Source organism: Bombus vosnesenskii, unplaced genomic scaffold (assembly GCF_011952255.1).
Source record: "Bombus vosnesenskii isolate JDL3184/JDL3185 unplaced genomic scaffold, Bvos_JDL3184-5_v1.1 scf7180000016274, whole genome shotgun sequence".
In the NCBI taxonomy this organism is placed as follows: Eukaryota; Metazoa; Arthropoda; class Insecta; order Hymenoptera; family Apidae; genus Bombus; species Bombus vosnesenskii.
In genome coordinates this window covers 2,892,937-2,905,631 of record NW_022884343.1, presented here as the reverse complement: position 1 = coordinate 2,905,631, position 12,695 = coordinate 2,892,937, and the positions used below count along the sequence as shown (strand labels likewise).

Here is a 12,695-nt window from a genome sequence, read left to right as displayed (position 1 = left end):
ATTAGACCACGGCTGTTCGTACACAACTATTTTACAAGTTCCACGAGCGCCAGCCGTTGCTTTCAAATGATCAATATGCACGCCGTGAGATAAATAAATTTCAATGGGTTGGTCGCAGCCTTTAGAATTCGCGATCCAGCCGGCGCCATTTGTCAGGCGCGCGGACCGCATGAACGCGTTGAAAATACAAGAATCGATTTAGTCTTACCTTGCTGCCGAATATCAAGCACAGCAGCGGCGTCACCGTTAACTGGGTGTGACAGAAAAATATTAAGTAGAGTAAATCCGGATTGGCTGGCGACTGCATGAACAACCTGCAACCAGAGAGATTGTGCCCTTTAAAAGAACGATCGTGTCTTTTTATTAAGTGCTAGTGACTTTTTCTTCTTTGGTTATAAAATCCTATTAAATCTTGATTTATGTTTGCTTAGATGTTCGTAGGACTGCAGTTGTATCGCAGTTAATTCCAGTACCTTTATATTTATCTAGAAATTTTTCATATCGATAATGCCAGCCTTCTAAATAGATCTAGTGTCATAAATTGTACTATAAATAATCGTGCGAATAGCAGAAATATCCAAGCGACCGTGGAACCACTGAATAATTGAAAAATTCCACTAAACATATCGAATTCTCCCCAGACAGTCACGGTAATCCGAACAAACCTAAAAATCTCAATTCCATTTCGTCGTTATATTCCAAGCTGTTTTAACGAACAAGCAGACGTATAAAAAAATCTCATTAGCGACCTAACCTTAATTTAGCTTGTCTTTTTTCACCTATCTTAACTATTCTGGCTTTGTAAAATAGCTTTTGTCTCTTGCTTGAAAGCGTTTTCCCTGCGAAAATGCCGACGAAGTATAGACGCTTCTGCCATTTGAGGTGTTTTCGTTTAGTTCTTAATTATGCGCATAATTATGGCAAGACACGCGAAGCTGTAAACTCGGAGCAAAGCTTCGCCAAAGTAATATAACCGCGAGTAGAAAGTGTAGTTTAACGAACCGCAAGTAGTTGGAGAAATTGGTACATCGCGCACACTTTTGGAAGGAGAAAGGTAAACTCCGGTTCTTCGCCAGAGAAAACCCGTATGGTGGTCGGTAAACTGTCAGATAATAACAATAAGAGTTGCAGCCAGCTTCCGTATATTGCGGCAAGCAACTCGTTGAAAAGCAATAAACCAGCCTAGACCTCTCTAAAAATTGCTTTCTAAATATTAGTAGTCACTACCTTCTCAGATGGCGCCACCATGGAGCGGATATTAAAGTGGCCATTTTCACTTACCAACTTGAACTTCTCTTTGATCTCACAGATTAGATTCTGTAGTTTAACCTCATAATCTAAGCTCAATTTAGAGAGGACAGGAAGGATAGTATGATTAATTGACTGAAGGTATCACCTCCATTAGTTGGAATTCCCTTGTTAATATTCTATATTCATGCACCTAGCCAAATAAGGAAACCGATCTATACTGTATGCGTGTAGATGCCAGTGTAGATTATTCAGAAGTCCGAGGCCAACCTTAATTGATCGTCTTAATCATGTTTTCAATAGAATTAGGGGCCTAAGCGACAAGCAGATAACGATAGAATTAGTAGATTGATAAACAGAGCTAGGATCTTTACCAGAAGTTACTTTTAGATTTTCATCATCCTATTACTATCGTTATATAAGATGGTCGTCCGTGATTCGCGGTGAAAACGGTGCTAAGGAAATTCTATGCCTTAAAATAAGACGAGATTCGCAATGTGTACGCAGATTTGCTCAATTCTCAGCTAAACTGGAGTAGAGAGCAGAGAAAAAGAAAAATGGCGATTCTTTCGATACGAAAAGTTACTAGATAAGTAATGCCACCATTTACCGATAAAAATTACTGAACATATAGTAAGATAGAGAAAAACAAATAGCGGTTGAAAATTGAAGAAGACATTACGATAAGTGAAATATTCAGATTGATTCGATACGATTTTAAGAAGACCGTCAGTGAGAAGCTTCTCCGGTAACATTATTAATGCAGAACACGTGCAGTTGCACGAAGCATAATAGTTTCCGGTGTTCTGCTCTAGTTCGTGTTGAACACGACCGAGTATCAGTGGAATGCATTATTAAAATTAACGATTCGCGGACGGCCCAATATTTGCAGGGTTTCACGGATTCGTTCGGCGTATTAAATTCAATGTTGCACGATGGTGTGCCTCTGCCTATCCATTCACACCGCCAGCCATCAACCGGTTTGATGGAAAATTATTTGGATTACGCGTGGCGGGTTTTTCATATATGTAAATATAAAGGCACGATTGCGTTAAAATTTCGTGAAAATATGCGTGAAAATATGCGTGTAAAAATTAGTTGGAAAACATAATGGTACTGTATGGTGTATTTACATACTTGCACTGTATTCCATATTTAAGAAATGTATTTTGGTGTCTCATTCGAAACGAACGATTTCTATTAAAACGAAACAAACGATTGCCACTTTGATTGAAATTTCCGAGTAAGATAATAGACAAGAGAATCTCAAATATCGTATTTCGCATATATCTCCGTTGTTATTTCTATACTCAGAGGTAGGATCACGATAGTTATTATTTTATTGAATGGATAAATCTATCACACCGTTCTGGGCAAAAACGAAACCTTTTATTGATATAAAACTAGGGATAAAAACAAAAAACGCATCGATTAAATCTATCGATTGTAACTAGGATTATCTCCTAGTTACTATTTCTTATAACTAACGCATCTGCATATGGATGGCGAGCACGAACTCACCTTGACATTTTCAACAATTTCGGTAAACATTATTCTTTTGTTAATTATGAACGTTTGCGAGTATATAAGTTTTTTTTAGTTTATTTCGATGTTGCATACAAATAATTGTAAAACAACGGTATAACATAATTAACTATTTAACGATTATAAAATAAATAATATTAATATTGTTGTATCATCGAAGAACAACTAGTGGAAATTAACAATTTGTCAGGCATATTATTTAAATAATACCCAGAATTACCAGGAGAGATTTCATTCCTATACAGTAACATTTTGGCGTTCTTGTTTTGAAGTTAAGTACAAAGGGGATATACGGAGGCAAATAATTCTCATGGCCTGAGTTGCTCACAATGACACAGTTTCGCCTCGCACAATCGCACGGTTTTTTCAGCACAGCAAAGAATCCTGTAGTCGTTTGTTAGACTTAGCGTTAACCACGGATCTCTGAGTACACTTTTAACCTGTCGCTTTCAACTACGGTACAGCACGAGCTTTTTGAATGTATTCTGTTGACTTTTCAGATAAATTGGTGGAATACGCTGTACCCATGGAAAAGAATTTTTAAACAAAGGATTTCCTCTCTCATAATATCATCAAAAGAGGAGCATCGTTAAATTCTATTTTATTTCTTTTTCCTTCTTGTTTTTTAAACGCCCTGAACGTGCAATATTTTTCACGGGGATTTATGAAGTCTAAAGTAAGTAAAAAGGAATGTTTGTTTAGTTTCAAGGAAATTAGTGTTTTTAAACGTTCACGCGAATAAACGTGAAAAAAAAAAGACGGTAAATGGAAGTCTCTAACGTGTGTTCTGTATTATTATCAATGTTCATGTACTTACATAGATACGTTTAGGAAGACTGACAGTATAAATTCGTTGTAAATTGCCATCGAGATGAATCGACTCTCGTTGAACTCTGACGGTGTTCTTCTCACCACGATGCACAGCCTGATTCCCCATATAAGAAATATAACCTCAACTGGAACAAAGTAAAACATTTCTTCTTTTACTGTCGGCGAGACGAACCTGACTAAGTTGCGTTTACGTGTTTATTTAAGTGGTCAATTATATTTTCACATATTGTTTATACAAAACATCAAATTAAAAGTATAAAAAGTTGCAGGTAAAATCAAAAACACGAAAGATTACTAAAAATAAATGACACGACTTGAAGGTGAAATTAAAAATTCGTAATGCATTTTAATATTTTTTTACAGTGTGCTTTTTTTACAGTTTATCGATAGTGTAACTTTCGAATGAATTTTAACACTAGCAAATTGCTGTATTTCATTATACACTGTACTTCATAAAAGCAAAAAAAGTGGCGCAATTAATTGGCGACAGTTCCAGGTAAACAATTACTAATAATAACAACAACAAAAAAGAAAATGTGTTACTAAAGTCAAAAAGGAAGATCTCCGCGTTCGGTCGCGCAGCGATGTTCCTCGCAGAGGGGAGACCTTCCTGTTCGGTTGGCTAAGTGTTAAGAAACTCACGACGACGACGACGACGACGACGACGACAGTGTTACTCGAATTTGAAATTACCCAGAAGCCTGAAACTCACACTGCGGTCGGAATAATATAAGAAGACACAATAGAGAAGGGAAAAGAAGGAAGAAAATTGCCGTGATTTTCTTCCCGTGGAAGAAATTGTCCTATTACAGTGGTTCTTATTAAATTGTACTCTCGAGGATTCTCGTGGCATAGCCATAATATCGTGTCGTCTGTCGGATGAAGGAATTGGCGTATAACCGCTGCATTCTACGGCCAATTTGCCAACGTGGAATTTCCTGCTAGTTTGATGCAGAATTTTAGCAGGAACAGCACATCAAAGATAGACCGCCTTATCTTTGATGTGCTTATCAGCAACATCTGCCTAGCAATATGATTTAATCGCCGTTTAGCTTACGTATCGTATCTACAGACCTTCGTTCCTTAAATTCTTTGGTAATTGTTATCGAATTACTTTGGAAATTTCTGCGAAGCTTGAAATTTCCCAATTTCTTGTTTAACGTTTAAAATGGCTCGCCAGAAATATGATAACAGAACAATTCTACGAGTTGCTTTTCAACTGTATATTGGCTTGGCAACTAAATGATAGCGGATTTTGTCATTAGGTGTTAACCCAATATTTTCGTTTCTCTAATCCATTATTTTATTTGTTATATTTTCCGAATTACAGTCGCATGATATATATAAAAGTATCGTTGAATAAACTTCATTAAACGAAACTATCCAATTCAAAGGGATCTTCCATTCAGTCGCGACTCGTCCATAACTGCGATTCCATTTATGATCATACAGTATATCCCCTCGTTTGGATTTCCCAGGTCCATTAAATTCCAACAAAACGATACACATTGCCTTGTCGCATAAAAATTGCAATTCGAACGAACCGCCTTGACGTTTGTACAAATCAATTTGAAATCGTATTTACCGTTTCATAAAACGGTCCGTTTACGGTGATCTCATTGCAATTTTTCATTTGACCTCCTCATCATATTTTAATTCGAGGTCGTACGTATCTTATATTCCTTTATGCATAATTTTGCAATAAAAGAGATAAACTAGCCTCTCCTCTAGCGACCTTTCTTTCGATAAATTTCCCCTGAAATAAGTTCCTCGTTCAGTGCCTTTTTCTTAGATAATTTTCCCTTCAAATAAGACTGGACGATATTACCCTTTAGTTAATTTATCGAACGACTCTTGGTAATTATTTGATAAAGGTAACGTCTACTTTTGTTAAATATTTTACTTTTTTAAATATTTTGTTAAATATTTTTGTTAAATATTAAGTTGGAATTTTTCCATTTTTACAATTTTCCTACATTTTTTCACTGTACTGTTTATTTGGATTCGTAAGGTACGGTCCGAAGGGAAAGAGATGGACGGTCGATGCAAGCAGCGAACGTGTCGGTTTTGCTTGCGACTGAGTCACACATGCACACACATATGGGCAGGATTCGGTGTGGACAGTAGGTAGGTAACTTTTTGCGAAATTCGAAAATCATCGAAATTGACGAGGGATTGGTCTTTCGACAAGTTCACCAAAGTTTTGAAGAAGAAGATTTTTAGTACAGCGACGAAATCCTGTAACAGAGTATTCTAAATTTAGTGAATCCTAGGCTTGTACATATATCTAGTAACTTTCCCACTGAAAAATTCCCTAGAGCGTTGCAGCGTCTGCTAAGCGTCATTAACAGTCCAGGCACGTTTAACCCAAAAAAACAAAAGAATAAAGAGGGTTACGAATGAAGAGGAGACGGAGTACAACAGAGGTAGAAACCGTTTTAGAAAAGGTTGTTTTTCCTCGTCAAGAAAGCTCTCGCCCTAATGCGCTCGTGGAATATGCACTGGTCTGGAACGACGAAAAAGCTCAACAGTTCCTAGCCTGACTAAACACGGAAACAGACAGCGTTATTTCTAGGAAACATATACATGTATAGAACTTTTCATGCGTTGCAATTAAGGACATCAAATTAAGCCGAGTTTTCAAATCATTACCGCGCATCAAAGGGGAAATTTGTGAAAAATTCATCAGAATTTTAAACACCTGAGGCATTTCGCTCCTCTCGCAAGAGTGGAAAGTTTAGTTTCAACGAATTTTTGTCGCGGAGAAAACGTTAAAATATACGTTTGTATACAAGAGGGAATGAGAAAGAAAAATTACCTATCATTTTCGCGCTATTCAGTAAGTTCTGCTCGTATATTATGTTACGTTTCTTTAATTATCTCTCGTTACCCGAGCTTTGTAAAATTCTCCGGTACATTATTTTTGATGTATAAATAAATTTCGGTTATTTTCAGACAATTCTTAACGTTTAACATTTTAAGGTTAGAAATGAAAAATCATATACGTTCTTAACGCAAGTACCTGTTATTCATTTTCAAGAAACTCTTAAACATTTTGAGGTTAAGAATGATATATCTTCGATCGTTACATTTCTTCAACATTTCCTAGATTTTCAAACTTTGCACGAATTTATTATTTTCCCATTTTCTACCGTCCAAATATACGCTATTCGTAATTAATTAATTTTTTTAATCTGTCGAGTTTATGTAACCTCAATTTTCTGAAACTAGTTAAGGAGGTTAGGGCACACATTTGATTCTGCCCATTTTGGTTTTACCTCTATTTTACGCAATTAAATTGTCCCAATTAAAATAACGATTAAATGAAGGATAATAATTGGAAAAATAGTTGAAATTGAAAAAATTAATCCGATCCATAAAGATCATACGATTAAATAAAAAAAGTAAAACAACCAAAAGGTGCTTTTTAATTTTGAGAAAATAAATATGCTGAGTGGAGAGTTAAATTAAATTTTGTTTAGTAGAAAATGTTGACTGTGTTAGCGGAATAAAATTGATCAACGTTCTCAGATGACAACACCTGGTGACGCTTAATCATTCGGTTAATTGATGGGACGTTCATGGAATTTCGGGTGGGATTTTATGAAGTGAATGATTGATTTCTGTCAGCCAGTGGGTTTTAATGTCGATAGAAATTCTCACGGGAATTACCGGAATACCGTGGCCTGCATTGGACATCTACAATTGAAAATACAATAAGACAATTTATCAAAGTAGAAACTCACCTTTCTTTTATCTCGATTGAACAAAACGCGTGATATACGATCGTAATACCAAAAATTGATTCCTTTTTATTATGTGCGTTCATAACAACGTCAGCTATCAATTTTTAATATGGAATGACGTAATTTATTAACAAAATAATAGCCTGATAATCAATGATATATGAAAGAGCATTAAAAATAATTCAATCTTCGATATCGGAATAAATTGTTGTCAAAATTTTCGAAGGTTATAAAGTAGCCGTCGTATTTAATACGATAACTATAAAATACTTAAAATAATATCGTTTGTCAATCAATTTAAATTAAGTAATACAATTATAATAGTCGAAAAATTGTTTTCATTGTTAGGAAAATAAATGTGAAACAAATGAAAAAATTCAAACGATAAAAAATGGTATAGATATTCACATCAATCGTAATAAAAGTTAAGAGTATAGTAATTATAAAATAATCGTGATTAATATTATCTGTTAATTCATTTTTTTTATTTGCTATTTATTCATACGATTTAGTTTTCGTCATTTAAATCGTCAAATTTTTCAAAATATCAACATTTTCATTCGATATTACAATATAGTGACAAAATTGGTTACACTATTAGAAAGGTAAGTGATGAAGCCAAAAGAAAAGGAACTAGCAGCTCTCCACGCGACATCTAGTCACCTAGAGGAGGTTTTAAGTTCCTAATGACCGCTGTTTTATATCACCAGCCATTATCTCCGATACTTCGACTCTATTCTGCCTTTTCAAATGGCTAAATTCGTCTTTGCGTGAATGTTATCCGATCGGTAGATCCACTTTCATGCGACGACCTTCTTGATTTACATTTCGAAATTCAGATCTCGCGATACGGTGCGCATCGAAACGAATTCCAGAGATACCGGAACACTGCAGAGACTCATTGAGATCAACGGAGCTGTACTCGGTCGATAATATTCGTCTTTTCAATGTAAACGTTTCATTAAAAGAGACACAAAAGTGGCGGCGAAGGAGAGTAGATTTCAACTCGAAAGAGAAGGAAATTTGTATACAGAAAAGATGAAATTTTTGAGATTTTGTTTACAGTGATTAACAATTTGTTAATAGTTAGTATCGTTGAGATTTCGAGTATTTCAAATCTGGATATTAGATTGGTTTTCAACATATACAAATGGCACGTGTTGGCAAGTTAGGGTTCTAGAAATTTTGGTTATCGGAAAATTGGAATTTTCGGAAATTTGTGAACGAGAAAATTTTAATTCCCTAGCAGAAATCGTAATTCTTGGTAAATATGAGATTCCTGCTTCTGAGAATAGGATTTTTTGTATTCATTTTAAATATAAATTCTCCGACTTATTATTTACATATTAAAATTATAAATAAATGGATGAAAAAATATTTGATACGAAGATTCGTAATATTTTGAAAAACAATATGTTTTTAAATTTTTACGACAAAGCCTTCCAATTTTCTGCCATCGATTTTTCATGGAAATGTTAAAAACGTTTAAAAATTTGCTTTTGCACAAATGTTACACTGTTCTTTATTTTTACTTTTTTTGATGCTTAAGCTTATATTACTAAAATTATATCAATCTCATTATAAAAAATTCCTTATGATTTCGATTTTTACCGAAAATTATGAAGAGCTATAGATTTGATTAAAAAGCATGGAATTTGTTGAATTGTTTGCTTTAACCGTGTAAAATCAGGAGCGGAGTGAAAAAACTGTAACCATAGCCATTACTCTTCATTCCACGATAATATCGAACATCGTTTCTTATACTTTTCCACACCTGTTTCACATTTTATTTGCGAAGGGGTATGTTTGAATTTGCCACGAAATTTATTTGAGCGCTGATCCATCCTGAAACTTTGCCTACAGCAAATAAACGTTGATTTATTTTTTCTCCTTTTTATCATTTCATTTTCCAGTAAAGAATTTATCTCGTATTTATTCATGAAATATTATCTAAGAATATATGTATATATCGAAACTTCGAAAATTTATATTTCTCAATCGACGAACCTTTCACAATCCCCATTTCCTTAGTAATTAAAATCTCCAACATACAAATTCTCCAATAATCAAAATTTCCAATATCTAAATCCTCCGATAATTTCCACCGTACCAGTTCTTAATTCTACACGAACTTCTACAATACAAATTCCCCAATAAATAAAATGTCTAAAATTCAAACCTCTGCACATTCTCACTAGCTGGTGATAATTTCAGGAAGCAAACACGCTTTATAGTGAGATACATAAATTCCCTAGAAAGCTATTAACATAGCAGTTACATTATTTTATTTGAACGATTGTAGTGCTGGAAATATTTTCCGCTGGACTTTAGCTGGACTAGATGGCGATACCGACAGTTTTTATTTGTTAAAACGTTGGCACAATTGCCAGATAGCATCCTAACCTTTGTTCAATGAATTTAACGGGTGATTTCTTTGAAGAAAATTTCCATATCTACGGGACTGCAAGAAAAGTACGGTGACGAATGGTTATCGACGAACCAATGAGTTAGACGTTCGCCGAATGGGCTGATATCTTTTGCGGAAGCTTAATAACTGTCCTTACCAAGGCAATATCTCCTATGAAAACTCCCTATGGTCGTGTTTAAACCAATTAAAATCGCTTTATAAATCAATCGAGAGATGGAACCCGCAAAGTTTTACGTTGCAGGATACCATAGGATGACGTTAAGTGGCTTAAAATTTATGTCTCGCAGTAAAAGTTTTGTAGAAAATTGGTATCTGCACCGACCACGCAATTTGTCTTAGATATAATACATTTTTTTCAGTAATTTTCAATTATATCCTTTATTAAAATTTGCCAATCTTCAATTCTTTCATCATTGCCAGCAAACTCGTTACAAATTTGCCAATTGGTCAAAATCATAAAATTACTATTGGTAATTAGAATTATAAAATTGTTTAAAATTATTTGAAAATTGTCTCAGATAATTCTCAGTAGTAGTTTAAGATACCTGATGCTTTCAAATATTCTCAAATATCCTGAAATACTACAACGACCATTCAGATGCTATCAAATATTTTTAGCTGCTACCTTTCAGTTTGGATTTCCAAGAAATTGTTATTTTTGAATCGTGCTGGACAATTTAAACTAATTTCAGATACTGTCAAGTACTTTCAATTATATTCTGACTTACTATCAAAGCACAAACATACATTTTTCAGTGTACTATCTTTTATATTATTTAAAATATCATCTTTTAATATACTTCCATACTAACAATGTCACATCGGTATTACCTAACCTATCGCTGCAATCTGTACATCAAAAATAACCTTAATAGAATAGTTACATAATATCAAATTTCAAAATGGCCGCAAAGTGCATGTGCACATAATCGCACTTCATCAACAGTCCTCTTCAAACTTTCCTTCTCGATAGAGGCAATTGATTCAAATCGTTCTACCAAAACACAGTGCAACTGATAGTGTTCTACGCAGTGCCTATTACACAGTGAGACGAGAGATGATAGAGGAGAAGGCATGCATTAGGCGATTGGTCGAGAGTTAAAGCACTCACGTATGATGAAACTGTGATCCCACCAGTCAGTCCGGCAGAGATAAGCCTTCAGGTCGTCCGTTGTTCGTGCCACTATAACTACAGGCGGTGCAACCAGCGTGCGGATGCTCAGGAACACGCTGAATGTCATCACGATGACGCCCAGTCGCTTCAGCAGACTTCCATCCGTTATCTTCACCGCTTTCGCCGATTTCACCCGGAATATCACCGATATTCTGCAAACAAAATCCGCCAATATCTGGTTATCGTCTATTGTTAACCCAGGATTTTGGGAATAAGGCAATGTTCAATAGGGATTAAGGGAACGCTGTTTATTGCCAGATTCGGACAGTTTTCTCAATGAGCAAACGTGAAATCTTCAATAGCCAGGTTTCAGCCGATAGACAATGACAAGGTTTGTGTACTAGTCTCTGCTATTATGGCTCTTATAGTTACTATATGGTATATGTTTTTATATTCACTTTATAATTCTTAGATTCTAGGGATTTCTTGATTTTTAGATATCAAGGTATTTTGAAGATTTGCAACGATGCATTATTTTGGGATTTTTATGGTCTTTTATTGGAAGATTGGTGGCTCTCTCGTTGCATGGCACCCTTCTGATATTTTGGGTTAACGCTGGGGCTACCTACCATGGTGGTCAAAGTTATAGAAACATGGGAGACTCACAATGGTGTATTTTATTTTTATTCTTTTGATTATTACTTATCGAGTGGACCAAGAATTCTTATTGATTAGTCGTCACCTATTTCATTTTTAGATTAGTAGCTAAATTGCTGGGAGAATTCTTGCCATCTCTGTCCCAGTTTATAAAATGCTCAAACTCCTCAAATCACTATGCAAATGGACCAAGAATTACTGTGGACCACAATGATTCTCTATCCTATGTCCAGGTGCCGCCTAGATGACTCTCAGGCTATTAAATAACTTCCTAAACGCTTTCACGAAAAGGACACTTGTACTAAATGTTCAAGATCTTCTAATTTTTTCCGAAGCTGAACAGAAAGTCTCTTAAATGCTCCTTAAACTCTGGCCCTTAAAATAGTGGAGCAAGTAGAACATCGCTATCGGCAGGATGCAAGGATGCTCGAGATTTAGTAGCGTGGCCGTTTTCCTGACCAATAGAGCGTGTTCAAAGGATGCGACCTCAAGGATGAAATCTGTTCCGAGGAGTGCACTTGTGGCGATAAAGGCAGCGACACAAGAAAGACTGGAAAAAAGCTGTTTTCGCTGGTGGAAAGAAGGAGAATCCACCTAAGTGGGCTTGACCTTTGATAATCGTCTCAGAGGTTCATTTGACGATACATCTATTAGCAAGATCGTACTACAGAATTTACGCCATGAAACAGGCTGATGATTTAATACAATTTAAAGTTCCATTTATGGAACTTCAGATTCGTTTTCGCAGATTTTAATCAATCTCAAGATTCTCCCAACTGAAGGGGACCTTTGAAACCCCGAGGAAAGTCTCTTTTCTAACTCGCCAATTTCCATTCTTAGGTCAGACCATCTCCAATAGGAGAAGCTTTCCTGTCCATTGCAGTTAACTAAGCGTTGGAATCCTTCTCCACTTGGATACCGCTTATAGTCGGAAGCATCAAACGGTATTACCATAATTACTATGATTACCAGTATAACCACAGCAAATTCCAAGCAATGTTAACCGTAACAGTACTAAGTGTAACACTGTTCAGTGAGAATGTTCAAGACCTGCCAGTTTAGCATCATCCTTTGAGATGGGATACACTGAAAAGTGTGTCAGTTGTTCTGGATTTGGAGTGGCTGT

At 35.5% G+C, this 12,695-nt stretch overlaps 1 protein-coding gene across 1 annotated transcript in view; it reads right to left on the bottom strand.

Moving 5' to 3' along the window:
- The window catches only part of LOC117242564 (probable G-protein coupled receptor 158), a 163,799-nt gene that overhangs the window by 15,114 nt on the left and 135,990 nt on the right, over window positions 1-12,695 (bottom strand). The window contains exons 8-10 of the mRNA XM_033509358.1: window positions 10,910-11,124; window positions 3,611-3,749; window positions 209-314 (exon numbers count right to left, since the gene is read on the bottom strand). Of these exons, the coding sequence (XP_033365249.1) occupies window positions 209-314; window positions 3,611-3,749; window positions 10,910-11,124 (460 nt within the window). The remainder of the gene's footprint in view (window positions 1-208; window positions 315-3,610; window positions 3,750-10,909; window positions 11,125-12,695) is intronic.